This window comes from Thamnophis elegans, chromosome Z (genome assembly GCF_009769535.1).
Source record: "Thamnophis elegans isolate rThaEle1 chromosome Z, rThaEle1.pri, whole genome shotgun sequence".
NCBI classification, from domain to species: Eukaryota; Metazoa; Chordata; class Lepidosauria; order Squamata; family Colubridae; genus Thamnophis; species Thamnophis elegans.
Window position 1 is genome coordinate 90,990,985 of NC_045558.1, and position 17,881 is coordinate 91,008,865.

A 17,881-nucleotide genomic window follows, 5' to 3' on the forward strand; every position below is an offset into this window, starting at 1 on the left:
CTGAGGACTGATTGCAACTCACTTTTTTCATATCGTCATAACTTCAGTCATTAAATGAATAGTCATAAGTTGAGAACTATCTTTGAGGGAGTATTCTTGTGATGTCCAGCAGAGATAGTACATGCAGCTGGTCAAATTTAAGACCTAGCAAAATTTCAAAATTGTGATGGTGGAGCGATAGAAAACTGCAGTACACATTTGAAAAGACCTCACGTGCTGTGTACTAGGAACCAATCTTGCTTGATTTGAAGGCTGATTATCTCAGATACACTGGTTAAAAATACTTCTGGTGTTTTTGAAATTGAATGGAGCTCCAGCAAGAGCCCTATAGGAAGCAAAGCTTGATAGGGTCCTATCTCTAAGAAACGTCCTGCCTCTTTACCAAATTAGTCTGCCTTGATTGTGGAGCATACAGAAGGCTCTTTGTGGGCAGTATGTCAGGTATTCCTGCTTCCAATCTACTTGAGACTTTATAAATAGGATCTGAACATCTTGAAATGTGTCACAAAAATAATTAGCAGTTAGAGCAGTTCATGAAAAGCTGGTGTATATCAATAGAGCGGGTATTAGAAAGCAATCTGGCTGCTCTATTTCCCACTTAATTGCAATTCTCAACATGGAGTCCTCATTATATCCTGTTTCTAAAATACCAGAAACAAAAGTTGGAGTTATTTCCTGAACGTGAATTCTGTATGAGGGCCATAGTGTAGGTTTCATTCTTTTAGTTTTTTAAGCCAAATTATGAGTTTGCTCCTTTATCTCATATTAACTCATGGAAATTTCTAATAATGAAATGGGGTATAATTTAAATATGATGTTTTGCTAGCAAGGCAGGTCAGTTTATTGAAATTAGAGAAAGTTTCAGGAAAAAAGACTAAAATGTTCTGTCCTTTCTCTTTCCCATATCTGACATTCTCTCTGCCAAACAACCATCATTTCATGATAACAGCACAGAGTGATTACTCAGTGGAAAAAATATTTCCTTTGCTCATCTAATTGATAGCCAGATTATTTTAAAAAATCATTGTTTTTAGTTAGTCTTTTAGCGTTCCCTAGACTGAGACATAGAAGAAAAATACAGCTGCATGGCCAAAATTTAAAAAAAATTGTCAGATCAAAAAAGCCAAATTCAATTCTGTAAAATAAAATGAATAAATTTTAAGAAAGATTTGTCAGATTTCCTTTGTAGCAACCTGAACTTCAAACAGCTTATCCCCCAAAAAAAGTTCTCAGAACTCTAATGCATGTTGTTGATGTTGAAATATTAAAATTTCAACGTCAACAATTCCAGTGAGCAATCTTTTTTTCAAATGAGATCTATATAATGCAGACCAAGATTCTGGTTTATACAATAATAATTCTTTCAGTTTGTGTATAATATATTGTTTTTAAGACAATAATTGTAATGCTAGTATGAATTTTGATTATTTTCAGGTGAACCGCTTCAATAAGGTAGAAGATCGAGCAATTTTTATAACTGACAGACACCTTTATAAGATGGACCCTATAAAGCAATACAAAGTGATGAAAACTATCCCACTGTATAATGTAAGTGTTATTCTGTTAGCTTCCGGGATATTTTTATGCATTGTAACTTGCTAAAAAAATGTGGTTATACAACAAGGAAGTTTCCATTTGTTGTACTATTTTCTTGTTATATATAATTTCCAGTGGTTTAAGATTTCAGTATGGTTTAACAGAATGTGGTCATCTTAAAATAACGTTGACAATCCCAACCAGAGAAGTAGATTTTGAAACCCTTATCCAAATTTTGCTTTTAGCTATTGTACCTATTCATGCATTATGATCTCCATACTTTTCAGTGTAATCATACACGTACCTACTGACCTTCCTTGCATTTCCTATTGTCATAGCAATCATTTAGTCTGTATTGCTATATTGCTCAGTTTTCCTGCTGTATATTCACACAGTTGCTTAGTGCAGGATGGCTTATTCCAAGTTAAAAGGTCAGAATTTATTTTAAAGCAAAAACAGTGATATCATCTGCAAACTCTGTTCCTTTATCTCACAAATAATTCTTTCAGGAATTGAGTGGGTGCCCTAGGGTGGGAAATACATTTCTCCAATTATAATTTATTGTTGAAGTTTTACCTGTTTTGGGAATGACTTGTCTTGAATAGCAATTAAAATGTGCCATAATCATATTAAAATAGCTTGGTTTTTTGACACTGTTAAGAGTGAAAACGCTAAGTAGCCGTAAGATAGAGGGAGGGAAGAGAGAGAGAATAAAAATATTTATTTTTAAGATAAGTAGGATGGTCCATTTTCAATTCTTAAAATGTATACCTCATGATAGGGCCAAAATCTCAGTGTTTATAAGATTTCTCTTGAAAATACAGATAAACAAATTACTTTAGTTGCTGTGAGAAACTTCCTAAAGTTTTTCTCTTTCCTAGCAATTAATTTTGGCTTAGAGAGGACCAAGAGAGAAACAGCTTTCTGTATGCTACATTAACATTCTTACAATGAAAAGTTTAATGAAATCATCTTACATATTGGCTTTTTAAAATTAGTCAGACTTTTTTTTCTTTTAGCATATGTTCATTCCTTTAAGGCAGATGTGTGGAGTTGATGCTCCATCAAGCTTACTTCTAACTAATTTATAATTAGTTTAGTTTATGTACTGGTCCTTCTTATCTAACAATAAGCTTGATTTCCCCCAAGGAAATTTGGAATTTAAATTTAATGAGAACAAGAATTCTTATGGAAGAAATGAAGGCATTTAAAATATTTAGCTTCATTTAAAGCTTAAAATCTCCAGTAAACACATAATTTAGCGATTGCTGGGATCCATTTTGCTAATTATAAGAATGCATATAATAACAGGTACAACTTGAATAAAAAGCAACTGAGAGGAACAAATGAAATGTTCAGCATATTCAAATAAAATCCCTCTTCTTCCTCCTCAGTTGGTTATGGGAATGTTTTCAATAATGGTTGCTATGTACTCTGTGGTATAGCTAGTCTAGTTCCTTAGCATCAACGGGGCACAATTAGCAACATTTACTCTCAACATGCAGGCTCTATGTGGGTGATTTTTCCCAATACAATGGTTTTTTTCTTATTATTATATTGAAATACTTAAAAAAGATAAACCACCAACTTCAAGGTTTTAAATTGCTATTTAGTTGAAAAACATCAAGCCAGTTACATTTATTTTTATCCACCCTATTTCATAGTATAAATGGTTAATATATTGTTTGTAGCTTTTATTTTTCCAGAGAAGCCTGGGAATTAGTTTCCTTGGAAATTTTGTGAAGAGGTTAATATTTAATTATTGATGTTTATTTATTTCTCGTATACATCTCATTTTTAATTTTAAATAATATACAGTGCCTGTACTGAAACCAGCCTTGTTGAGCTTCACTTGTCTATCAATCCATGTTCACTATCATGGCTTTTAAAGCTTTCTTGTCAACATTGAAATATCCCCATGGAACCTGTTGCCATAGCAGGCATCAGCTGATGTCTGATTTTCCTGCAGCTTGTTTTCTAGCTTAGGAAGCTATACCTGTCAGTTCTAACCTTATAAAAAAGGAATATCACCAAGTAGAAATATTTATTGGGATGTCTTTGACTTCTAGAAGTAGAAACAGTTATTTTTGAATGAGAACAATGATTATATGCTTGTTGTAAGATAAACATTCCAAGATGGAAGAAACTTTGAAATATGGAAAAAATATGTTCGCTTTACAATTAGTAAGGGTGTGCTGTATTTAAAAAATTTCGTTTGTTAATGTATAATATACTGTTTTTACTAAAAGGATAAGTTCTACTTAGTATTACTGTTGCTACACACATTTTTTATTAAAATGAGCCAGGATTAATTGCTGCAGTCAACTTGATATATTTAGAATGTGGATTAATGCATTGTAAAGTATATTACAAAGCAATTGTCCAGTTGCTTCAGTGTGTCCTGTTAGAGCAAATTACCATTATTCAGCCAACTCCCAACTATTAGAATAAATTTAAATCGATAGCATTCCTAGGCTTAGGTTACATTAATTACTTTTCTGTTTCAAAAATTACCAAACCAATTACAGACCGAGACTGCATTTACATGTAATGTTAAGCCAGAATTCTCCAACAGCACTTTCATTTTCCTCCTCAATTTCATCTCATTGTGAGACGATGCAGTAAAAATTGAGGATCCCTTTAACTGAATATGAAATATTAGTGAACCTTATAAGTGAGATGCTAATAATGTAGTGTACTTGCTTGAATAAATAGGCTTTAAACTGGATTTACATAGTTGTCATTTCTACCTATAAGTATTGCTATTTTTGGTTCTCTTTTAACACCTGCTTTCGGTTCCACAGAACATGACTAAACTGGCATTTTCTTTTTATGCTTCAATAGAATCTAATCATGAAATCTGAGATCTCTTTAGATTCCTTAAGAAATTAATGGTCGGGATAATCTAAATATAGTGGAACATTCTTGTATATGTATACTTTTGTTATTTTTTAACATTGAGGCTTTTGGAGAATGTTGAATAGCAATTGAGCAGGGGTATCATACTGGCGGCCCACGGGTCGGATACATCATATGCAGTCCACACCCACTCCAGCTCCGTGAAGGGGGGAAAAAATCACGAAATGCCACATGACGGCAACTTGACATGGCAAGTTTGACACCCAGGAAATAGAGCTAATTATCACTCAATATCTTCTTATTTATGGACTGGGGACAAGATGGTAAGGGCAATGACAAAGTGACATGGGAAAATTGATATTGTTGAGAAACAATTTTTCCATGGTTAATTACATGTGGGAATCTGGCCTAAGAGAACCTTTGTATAATAGATTACCTTGAGAGGCAACAAATACTCTAAAAACCTTTGCCTTTAATCTATAAAGCATGTACTACAGCATAAAATGTTGCTAGCTTTAACGTTTTTGTTTCCTGCAGCTAACAGGACTGAGTATCTCTAATGGAAAGGATCAGCTCGTGGTTTTCCATACAAAAGACAACAAAGATCTAATTGTCTGCCTTGTCAGTATGCATTCACTTAATGAGAACAGAATTGGGGAGCTGGTTGGAGTCGTGGCAAATCACTTCAAAAGGTAAATATGAATGCATACCTCTGAATCTGAAACGAATATGAAAGTAGCAAGCCAATTGATGGTATAGATAGTCCTAGATTGATAACCATTCATTTAGCAACTGTTATGATGGTGCCGAAATAAATCCATTCCTTGCACTTATGATTCTTTCATCATCCTCATGATCATATTATTGCAATTCGGGCACTTTGAAATCAGCTTGCATTTATGACCAGTTGTGGTGTTCTACAGTCATGTGATGAGGATTTGCTGTCTTTTTTGTCAGTTTATGGCCAAAAAAGAATGCCATTTTGAAGAATGGTTTGCACTTACAACTTCAGTGTTCACTTAATGATCATTGTAGAAATGGTTGTAAAATTGGTCTGACTTAATTTATGACCACAACAACTTACAATGAAAATTCTAGCCTTAATTCTTGTCATAAATTGAGGAGTTCCTGTAGGGTTTTTTTTCTGTCCTCTAGCTACAATTTGATTCTTGGAATTTCCTGTCTTCTTTCTTTTTCTAATTTGAAAAAATTATGACTGATTCTGCTGTAGTTTGGTTTGGTTTGGTTTGGCAATGTTTGATACCTTCTTGTTTATTTCATTTTGACCCCATTGACAAAAATTGGATTTAGGTGGCATGCATTTTTGTAAAACAATGCAAAAGTAACCTGTGCTAATAACTATCCTGCATCAATACAATTTCTTTTGTGAGAAGCAATGTGTTCTGCTGTGCTGTACTGTATTCTCGATAGATTTTTTTAGTTAGAACTTACATTTCCTGCTCACACCCACCAGGTATGTATATTTGGAAAGTTTTCAGCTTCTGCTTCACAGTTCCTTTCTCTCTTCATCTTAACAAAAGCCGATACTGCAGCAGGGACCTATTTCTTTTACACTTTAGTTTTTTTTCTTAAGTCTGTTGGAAGTACAGATTTAAATTATGACACCATAGATTACTGATATCTACCATCTTCATACCTTTAAAAAAGCATGTTTTGGCATTCTGATTGTAAATCTTATAGTTTTGGTATAGTGGTAAAGGTCATGTGGTAAAAAATGGTAAAGAATAGGATTGACTGTTAATAGGGCAATAAGATGGAATCGAGCACTAGATTTTTTTTCTTGTCTGACTTATGCATTGTTAAGTTCAATAAAATTAATAATTGAAAATAAATTTTATTTCTAGAGACAATGCATTCACTTTTTCCTGTGATAGTTATTTAGAAATTAGGAAAGAAAAGTAAAAGTAGGGTGAATAGACAGGAATTAATTACTAAAAGACAGATTATAAATGGGAAAATTAAGGTAAGTTTCTGAATCTTGTACTCCAATTCCTTTCTTAACCCTAACCTCCACCATTCATTTTCATATACACACATGCAGACATACATGTAGTCCTTGACTTATTGCCTAGTGGCCATTCCAAATTACCTCTGAAAAGCTACTTATGACTCAGTTTCAAAGTTACAGCAGTTGCACCACTCCTGTGGTCACATAAAAACAAAATCCAGACAGATTTGCTTCTTACAATCTATCACAGGGATGCTGCAGCAGCCCACCCCCCCCCCAGCCTAACACCACCACCCCATCCTACCCCATCAGATCCCACACTCCTCCAGACCTCCAGAACCAATCACTCACTTTCTGTAGATGTCCAGAATTCGCATTGTGGAAGAATAGGGTGCTCTATATTCTTCTATATCCCTCAATATCCTTAGACTCTGTGGCTCTGTCTTGAAAATGAGTGCCATTTTTGGAGCAGCTGCAATGAATTAACACTTAACATCCACTTTTGGGATAGCAGAGATGACCGTTGTTGTAAGGTGGTCAGTTGGATGCCTTACTTAAACACCATCATGACTTGCAACCATAATAAGCAGGTTCCATTAAAATTGCCTGATTGTAAAATTGTATCCTTAAAAAGGAGGCCTGCTTGTATTCACTTTTGTTATATTGTTTCACTCTTAAACATTCCCAACATTTCCTGAAGATTTATGTATAGAGAGAAGATGAATAAAATACAGGTAGTCCTCTACTTGCAACAGTTCTTTTAGTGATTGTTCAAAGTTACCTTAATAGAGAAAAGTGACTTATGACCATTTTTCACACTTACGACCGTCGCAGCATCCCTATGCTGCAACAGTCATAAGTGTGAAAAATTGGATCAAATTTTAATCAAAATTTGCTGGCTTGGCAACTGATTCATATTTATGACAGTTGCAATGTCTTGCAGTCATGCGATATGTTTTTGTGACCTTCTGTTTTTGCTTCTGTCAAGCAAAGTCAATGGGGGAAGCCAGATTCACTTAACAACCATGTTACTAGTTTAACTGCAGTGATTCACTTAACAACTGTGGCAAGAAAGTTCATAAAATGGGGAAAAACTTATTTAACAAATGTTTCACTTAACAACATATATTTTGGGTTCAATTGTGGTTGTAACTGAAGAATTACCTGTAGTACTATAGTATGCTTTCCTGCTTTCTCCCCACATCATCTCAATATAAGATATTGAATTATTTGTAAAAAAAATAATAAAGATGGTACACAAATAAATAAAACAAAACAAATTCCAATCTGAGATGGTTCCTCCTAGCCCTATTGCCTAGTTGATTGCTAATAGGAATTATTGATTACATGCTGATTACTGAATTTGTAAGTTTTTCTCTGTGTGCCAGAAGGTACAGTACTGCATGATTTTTTTAAAAAAAGTATTCATGCGTACAGACACACATACCACTAGTCTCAGGATAAGCATATATAAAGTACAGAAAATGAGTAAAAATAGTAAACCAAAGAAATCAAACTCAAGAAAAAATAAAAGAAGAAGACAACCTAACCAATTTATATCCATCCAGTTCTCAGTACTTCTTCATAACCTCTGTCTTTGCATGTGAATAATACAGTATAACACTTCAGTACAACTCCATATGGTAGTACTCTTTGTAATATAACTCTTTTCAATCAGTTACAAAAAGTTTCAGCATAATTTTCTTGAAGTCTGCTTTCCATTCACTCACTTGGGAGATTAATTAATAGACTAATGTTTCTTTTTCATACAGAACTTGCAGGTGTTCTTTTCTGCAGTTTTCTTCCATGTCCATTTTTCTGCTTTCAACACTAACAATAACTATTCTGTCTTGCATTCAAAACCTTTCATCGTTCACAGATCCTTCATTAATTCTCTCAATCTTTTGTCACAGTCAAGTACTGCTTTTAGATTCATCTTTGGCCATATTGAAACTACCTTTTTCTAACCAGATGCCAAGCAATAATCATTCTCATTCTTCCTTGGCTGAATCACTTTTTTTGTATGTTGTCATCTCATTTCCACCTGTCCATTTTACTTAACTAACAAGATGACTTGCATTCATTCAAAATACAACTTTTCTTTAGATCACAGTCCTAAGTGGTTAGCACATTTGGATCAGTATGCCTCAACTAAAACCTGAATTTTACCGCAGATGCACTTAGGTTATTCTATTCAAGGAAGGAACACTCATCTAAAATAACCTGAAAGCTAACTTACCTTAAGCAATATCCCACATGAAGTACATGAAGTGAACTGACACATTTAGGATGCAGAAAAGAAGAAAGACGCCGTGATCTAAGTACCCAGATGCCCTATTTAACCAATGATCAAGCTTGATGTTGAGGTGAGCTTGAATGTGTTATGATGGAGGGGGGGCAGAGGGAGGAAAACTGTCATCACTACAAACAATGTCCTTCCCATTTTAAATGTGCGCAGACAAGCTGTTTGACTGAATGGAAAAATATATTTGCAGTGTAAAGAATTCTGTGCAATGAAGATGCCCTTTAAAGAAGATGAAAATTTTGCTCCCATATTATCCAAAATGACAGTGGGAAGCTTTCAATACAATAAAACCATAAATATAAAAACATCAAAATTAATAAGAGAATTAGATAAAACTAAGAACCAAAGCATAAGCAGTACAGAGATAGGATTGTCTCCATCAGTCACTTCCAGGGTAAAGTGCTCCTATTGGAGCTTCAGGCAACTGGCAGAGGTCCAGGCAATTGGCAGAGCCAAGTTTTAATTCCTTTCTGAAAGATCAAAAGGGTGGGATTGGATCTCATCTCTGATGGCAAGACGTTCCAAAGAGCATGGCCATGGCAGATAAGGCTCCTCCTAGGCTTTGCCAGCTGAATTTCATTGACCAACCGGATCCCAGCATGCCAAAGCAAGTGGGGCAGGCCAATCCCATTGAAACAAGACTGTTCCTCAAATAGAATTTAGTTATACATTTATTCATTAGCTGTCCTTTCCCATATATCATACAGCCAAACTATGTGCAATTGAGTACATTCATATTGGGAGAAGCACTCCTCCAGAAAGAGGCACTCCTCCTCAAGAATTATAGCTTTAAAAGAAAAATCGCAAATGAATGATTGCATTCTCATGATCATCTCTTAGAAATGGGATATGTAATAGGCTATCTGAAATTGCTGAGAGGAGGCAGTATTTTGTGGAACGTGAAACAGAAGATGGTATATAGGGACAACTGTGACAAATTGTCCTCAAATGTTTTGTTCGAGAAGAGCAGGCAGAACTGGGGGGACAGAGTTAAGCACATCATCAGCATAGAGTCATTACTTTCCCACAAATGGTCCAAGCTCAACCTTGAATTCCATTGACCCTTATCTACTGCTAATTTAGTATTGAATTTTAGTTGACTAGATTTTTATGTGTAAAATTAAGCAATAAACCTTCTGAACAGCAGTTTAATGTATGGTTTTGATTATTTTCACCTGACATATTCAAAATTGTGTCCATGGCTAGTAGGAGAATAGAATAGAATAGAATAGAATAGAATTCTTTATTGGCCAAGTGTGATTGGACACACAAGGAATTTGTCTTTGATGCATATGCTCTCAGTGTATATAAGGAGAATCAAATACATTCATCAAGAATAAAAAGATACAACACTTAGTGATACTGAAGGTTACTAATAAGATATCAAATTGTACTAGGAAACAATAAAAAACAATATAAATTGAAAGATACAAGCAACATGATTATAGTCATATCATGGGGAGGGATAGATACTAGAAAGGAAGAAAAGAATAATAGTAATAAATTCTTAATAAATTATTAACAATGTTGTGGGAATTAGTTGTTAAGCAGAGTAATGGTGTTTGAGGGGAAACTGTCCTTGTGTCTAGTTGCTCTGGGGAATTTATAACTTACCATAAATAGGGAAGATATATATGAAGAAACCCATTCCAATATATTTTTTATCTGTTGAAATAATTCACCTTTGACCCTTGCTGCTGCCTTGCTATTGAGAAAACATTTAGTTTAGTATTCCAAGATATAAATATCTTGTGAATTGTATCTGAATATCTTATTGGATGTGATCTTTCTGATAAGATAAAGTCATTTCAGACGAATAACATCTGGATGTCCATTTTTTTGTTTTTCCAATGTTTGTGTCTAGAATTGGAATATATTTTAATAAACTGTTGTGGTATCAGATATCAACAATGCAAAGTGCAAAATTAGTATTCCAGTTCTGCGTATCTTTTCAATCTTTTTTTTCCAAATTATTTCCTATTTATTTAATTTGTAAGCTGGGTTATAGATTTGAGATTACTCATTTTAATGCTGTGTCCCTGAATCATTAAAACTCAAAAACATTGTCAAATTAGTTAGTTAGTCATAACTAAACTAATTATAAATATATAACTAATTAATCTTTTTAAGTGAGGAGTTATGCTGTGGTCTTGAATTATGATTAATGTATTATACAATACTAAACTATGATTGCGGTATTTTTATTTTGTTTTGCTTTATAATTTTATTTTATATGTAGCATTGTGGAGTCTATACCTTTATTTTATCTAGTACTGGTAGTCCTTGACTTACATCATTACAGCAGCACTTTAAAAAGTAACTTATGACCATTTTTCATACTTCGCAGCATCCCCATGGTCATGTGATTTACATTCAGATGCTTGGTAACTGGTTCATATTTATGACGATTGCAGTTTCCCAGAATCATGTGATCACCTTTTGCGACCTTCTGACAAGCAAAGTCAATGGGAAAGCCAAATTCCACTTAACAACTGCAGTAATATACTTCACAACTGTGGCAAGAAAAGTCATAAAATGAGGCAAAATTTACTTAACAAATTTCTCACTTAGCAACATAAATTTTGGGCTAAGTTGTGGTTGTAAGCTGATGATTACCTGTATAACAGATTACAGCATTAATGCATAAAATTCATAAAACAGCATATAAAATGTGCATCAGAATATAATCACCAGTATCTGAATTATTTTTAAATGCATAATGTAAATGATGGAATAAAATTATGTATCAGCAATTACTACAATTGCTAAGCCCATGGCTGAATATTTAGAACCGTGATGACGAACTATGGCACGTGCGCTTCAGGTGGCACATGGAGCCCGCTTTGTGGGCACGCGAGCTGTCACCCAGCTCAGCTCCACCAGACGCGCCTCCTGCCAGCCAGCTGATTTTTGTGTGTCTGCCGCACATGTGTAGGGGTGAGGGGGTTACATGCGCATTCGTGGGGTGGGGAAAGCACAAGTCACCCCCCAGGAGGCTTCAGGGAGGCCTGTTAGGCCCAAAATGGGCCATGGAGGCGTGCCCCCCTCACCCCATTTTTTATTTTATGAGGCTTCAGAGAGTCCTGCTAGGCTCTAAATGGGCCATGGGGGGGGTACGATTTTGACACGTGAGAAGAAAAAGGTTAGCCATTACTGATCTAGAATATTTAGTAATCAGACACCAGTGTCTTCGAAATGATGTAACTCTTGCAGGGACCTGGGAATCTTCTGATGGGTCATTCCATTGCAATATGATGTAAAGCTTTCCCACAGTCAGAGTTACTGTTAACAACCAGCCCCCATTTGTAATTGACATCTGCCATGCTCATTCCAGGTGCCATGCTGTCTCAATATCAGTGTCTTCTTTGACTAATTGCTGTCCAGGTTTCCACAGCAGGTTCCAAAATTTGAGCCTGAGTATTTGATTGTCACAGTCTTCGTCTATAGTTAATAATCAGTTTGCCTCACATTTTTGCCACTCCCTTTTTAAGGTTGATTGTATTCTAAGGCATGGGGGTGATATGTTATATAGAAGCATACTAGAAGAGAGTGTATATCTAAAAAGCAGTGAATGAATAAGTTAATTAAAGAACACTTAAACAAATATATTTAAAGCTCTTAACAAAAACTGACATGTAATTTGGTGTCATTGGTTAGTCCTAGCTCTAGATTCTTTATGACTAAAAAAATAATAATTATAGATTTATCTGGCTTCTTGTATTTATTTTCTTCATTTATTTTCTTCATTTTAAAAGCAGTATACATGTGATTACATTTTTCTTTTTGTTCTTTACATTTTCTCTTTTTTATTTCTGCCTTATATCTATTCTAACTTAACCTTTTTTGTTGTATGTTTACAAGTGACTTTTTACATTTATGAATGAAAAAAAATTAAATTGTTTCTGCAGAGTTGAAGGAGGCTGGGGAGTAAATAACTATACAAAATGCTTTCATATAGGATTTATAAGAAAATGAAGAAATTATTTGGTTTCAAGACAGTCTTTTCATTCTAATAAATGTTCTCTTGAAATTAAACTGTTTTCCATTATTTTGGAAGAAAGAAAATCCATTCTTAGAAAGATGCAGGAAGAGTGGTAGGAATAAGCAATTTAAGAGTTGGGAGTCATCAGTTTCGGATTGCATACTTTTTCCCTTATTGCTACATCACTGTTTCCCATATGAACAGGAGTGTAAATAAGGGGGCTGTTGAGTAGTACCATGCTTTACATTTCTCTGAGTCTCAAGTGTAGCCAAAGCAGCTTCTGTGTCAATTTGATAAAGGCCATCTCTGAGCTAAAGTAAATTTTGAAGGCACTCAGCAGGGGGAGCTGGCGAGGTGGCCATAAATAGTGCCTTTAAAAATACAGACTTCTTCCAGTTTCTATTTGCCTCCTATGAACTTTGTGGAAATGCCCATTTGTTTTCTTGGCAATTGTACATTTCCCCTGATTCCCTTGTAGGAAGCCAAACCATTCAGACATTTGCAGTAATGCCTGTGTTCTATGTTCATCCATTATTTTGATATAACAGTTCAAATACCATTGGCAAATGGCTAATAGACAGGATCCTCTGAACCTGCATTGATACAGATTGAGGCCAATGACTGTATCCTTGGATATACTGAAGATTGTTTGTTAAGCATCAATTGTTGGAATTTTTTTTTATTGTTGTTCTTGCTGTAAGTTGCATTGCTTAAGATAGCTATATAAGCCAGGTTGAAAGAAAAATATAGATCTAAAGTATTAAATGAAACATATGCAGCATCAGCCTTAGATGCATCTGTCATAGTGATTTGCCATATCTTTTGTTTCACTGCAGCTGCTTAAGAAAACCCTCTGTAGCTAACATTTCAACAGCTTCCATATTACAAATATTAAATGTCAATCCTCCACCTCCCTTTTTAAAAGTATCATATTGCTTAGCAACCTTGGATAGAGGTTGGTTTTGTCCTTTCTTCTTTAGCGGAGCTTTAAGTTCTTAATTCAAACAAGGACCTGATACTTAAATATACATTGCAGTTTTAATTGTCCTGTTGCCTATTTTGGAAAGTTAAAAATCTCATTATGCATCGTATAATGTGCTATCAATAGACCTATGCTTTTGAATTCCCACCCAATTTAAGGTTTCATATTCTCAGCATAAAAGTTTGCAAACCTAAAAGACAGACAAAATAAAAGTGGCAACAGTTTTTTTAAATATTTAAAGACAAACATTTGTGTAATCAAGATATCTCATTATTTCAGTCTGATTAAGCAAGGTCTGTTATATTCATTCCTGTAATATTCTAGTGCAGTGTTGGCAAACCTTTTTGACACCAAGTGCCGAAACGGGAGCACGCGCGCAGACAAGGGAATGCCAGAAACTGGAAGAGCAGCTTCCAGTTTTCAGCGTGCGCATGCGTGCCGGTCACCTGCTCTTTTGGTTTCCAGCACTCCTGCGCACACGAAGACCAGCTGGTCAGCACATATGTGCGCACTGGAACCTGGAAGAGCAACAGGTGATGGCTTTGTGTGCCACTTCTAGTACCCGTGCCATAAGTTTGCCAACACTGTTCTAGTGAACATGACAAAAAAACATATCATGAAATTTGAGATCTGAAACTAATTCTAATTCAAAACAATGTTTTAAATATAAAACATTGAAAAATTTTTGATCTAAAAGCAATAAACACTATATTATATCTTACATGTAGATATCTTATATGAGGAATGCAAACCAATGTTATATAAAAATGAGAATCAGGTTTTTTTTTTAATGATGCTGACTACAAGGGTTATTTTGCTCACTTCCATGGTTGAATTCCTTTATTTTATGTTGTATAAATGATAAATTATAGTGTTGATAAGATAATACCTAGAATATTGTATCCAGTGCACACATTTTAGGAAGGAGTTTGATGGACTAGCGTGTGTTCAGAAAACAGCAGTTAAAATTTTAAGGGTTCTAGAAAGAAAATTCTATGAACCAGTGAGGGTATTTAGTCTGAAGAATACTGTAGATAACATGATAGTTGCTTTCATGTATCTGAAAGGTTGGCATATAAAAGATATGGTTTGGTTTGTTTAGACACAAGGAAAATATTCCCAATGGTAAAGTTGTTCAATAATGGAATGAAATATAACTTTCAATTGGGCAGAATTGGAAAGTGTAGGAAACAAGTGAACCAAGATAACTCAAATGGGCTAATATATACAATGCTGGGACGCATGATACCTGCAGGAAATAAATTGGGGGAGGTTGTGGTCACTTCAGTATGACCACACCTTCCAACTACACTTCGCATACCTGTGTAGGATGTGTGGCATAAGGGAAGATGAGAGGAGTATATCCCCACCCTCTTCCCAACTCTCTCCAACACCTGTGACCAGTCAGCCAGTGGCAAAGTCTGACGAACAAGCAGCCATTGGTTACTTTGGAATGAATACTGAAATGGAAATTTCTTAACAGTGGTTGGTGGTGAAGGAAAGATGAGGGAACAATTCAGATGCCTGCTGGCGAAGTAATACTGGCTGGGAGATACGAGCAGTCAACAGAGTGAACCCTCTTCCTTCCTGGAGAGGGAGTCTTTGGGAACACATTAAAATGGGGTGGAGTTTTTCTCGCACTCCACAGCTCCCTTTGCTCCCCCCGCTCCACCGACAAAATGGCAGGCAGACCCATGGATCAACTGAGAAGGGAAAAGAAAAGGCTTCACCTCACTTTCCTGGGCGTCATGAGGGGAAAGAAAACACCCTCCTTTTTTTGAAAGAAAAATGATCCAACAGCTGACTGTCTGCAGTTTCTTTAAAAAGACTAACACACACACAACAACGTGAACCCTCTGCACATGCCCCACCATCTGAATCATAAAAGCTGTACTGGTAAGCCAAGTCTTAGATCACCATATTACTAATATGAAAAATGTATGGGTTGAGATGACAAGTGAGTCTAGAAGAGGAGGTGTTGAGTGATTGATCCTGAGGATTCAGCAAAAGGAAATTAAAGAACCAAAATGGCAACATTAGAAATAATGGTTGTGATCTACTGTGTACATTGCACCTTGATGTTTATGAATGCTTTTCTCATTAGTGATCACAGATGTTGTCTAACAAGATTACTCCCACTTACATGAATAAGAAGAAGATATGTTTAATTTTTCTTATCAAAGTTGTGAAAGTATCAATCATATTCCTCTCTCTTAAAATAAAGAGCAGAAAACTATGGGCCGTTTTCCCGAAAATGGAGCTGGTTTCATATTATAATTAAAACTTTGAATCAGAATTCCTGCCTAAAATTTTACCTGAATCATAACGTTCAGTGCTCTCTGCAATGCAAACCTCCAACTGAGATGAAAATAAAATAGATTTCACTTTAGAATTGTAAGGATTACAGAGATTCTCAGATATGAAACACTTTGTAGTTTTAATATTGTAGTCTTTATTATAACCTCTAGATTGAAAATAAGCACAATAGTTATTTCTTAACCAAATATCCTTAAAGTGCAAAACATATATCAAGATGCTAAGTATTCATTTTATTACCATACTTAAATTATATGCCATCATTCTGTCTCTGCTGTCACTGAACAGCTACATCTTGAGGAATATCTCAATATACTGATCAAGTCCAAATAGCAAAGGGATATATATGAGTTAAGTTTTATTTATTTTTTTAATATACAAAAAATGTCACTCGCATCCCACAGTCTGCCCATGACATTTTAATTTCTGAGATAGATTAGCAAATTGTTCCCTCCCTGCTCAGCAGATCTGTTGTTCTTACTTAAGGTCAGTCAGCTTATTTTGACAGAAATTCCCAGAAACATCTCCCACCAGGCCAATTGAAATACAGTAATACATTAAATAGTAAATGTATCTATTTAACTAGGAAGAGCAAGCAGTGTCCTATACTCTGAAGAAAATAAAATACAATTCAGCAAATGCTTAATAATTTTTCAACTTCTGTCTAATTCCTAGATATTTACTGAAACCTTATCTACTCCCTGCATCTAATGAAGTAAAATGTTGATCCCAAATGCTTATGCCCCAATAAAATTGATTAGTCATGGCGTTGCTACCAGATTTCATGTTTATTTTGTTTCCATAGTCTAAAAAGACTCTTTCTCTCCTATTTATTCCCATCCTTCTGATTTTTGCCTACCCTTAAGTGTTTCATCCACTTCATTAAGTATTGCCCTCAACAGTAGCATAGATCAGTGTTTTTCAACCACTGTGCCGCGGCACACTAGTGTGCCGTGACATAGTGTAAGGTGTGCCGTGGGAGAATTACTTTATATATAGTCAATATAGGCACAGAGTTAAATTTTTTTAACATTTTCTAATGGTGGTGTGCCTCGTGATTTTTTTCATGAAAAAAGTGTGCCTTTGCACAAAAAAGGTTGAAAAACACTGGCATAGATAACATGCCTCAGTTTTAAATGGTTCCTTTTGAGGGGAGGTTAGTACTGTTGTTATTGTTGTTTGCTGTTTAAGAACAGCTAATGTTATTGTTTAAGAAGAAAAGGAGGTGGCCCTGAAAAAAAAGGGAGGGACTATGATTCATATTCAGGCTGCTCTTTGAATGAATAGATTTAAATTTCTTTTTTTAATGGTGGTGAGCAAATGAACTGAAGAAACGACTCTTGTACAATTTAAGAACACTTCAACTCAAAAGAAGGTCTGATTTTAATTGTTACAATTGTTAATTAAGGATTTTGGAAGAACTATTCCCTTCTGAAAAAGATACTGGACATATAGCCAAACAAAACATAATTGCCTGCAATTATAGCTATCTCAAAGTTTTAAATGGTACTCTAGTCTGCAAAGATTTAGATCTGAACTTAAAATAGTTTGGTGTGCTCTGAATAACAGGTCAAAATAGTCAATATAGTGGAGTTGGGTTTTGTGAATTAGTGAATGATTATATTTAAAGTTTTCCATTACATCCACTAAACTGAATTTTAAAATCAATCCACTCATACTAAAATACTGCTTTCTTTTCTTAGTTTGTTAGGAATTAAATAGTTCTGGCTGTCGAAGAAATTGTATGTTTCAATGGAATCTGCCTTTAATTGTAGTTTTAATTTTCTTGAATTTCTCAGTAATCTGAATACTGTCAAACATGAATTTTATGATAACTTTAAGCCTTGGGACATAAATGTAACAGTGTTTAAAGATGTTATATCATTTGAATCTGATAACAAATAATTTAAATAAATTGGCCTGATTAGCCTT

General features: G+C 34.9%; 1 protein-coding gene across 1 annotated transcript in view; it reads left to right on the forward strand.

The window, feature by feature from the left end:
* MYO1D (myosin ID) overlaps positions 1–17,881 on the forward strand; it is a 127,951-nt gene that overhangs the window by 73,677 nt on the left and 36,393 nt on the right. Inside the window, exons 20-21 of the mRNA XM_032237709.1 lie at positions 1,435–1,548; positions 4,933–5,087. Coding sequence (XP_032093600.1) covers positions 1,435–1,548; positions 4,933–5,087 — 269 coding nt within the window. The remainder of the gene's footprint in view (positions 1–1,434; positions 1,549–4,932; positions 5,088–17,881) is intronic.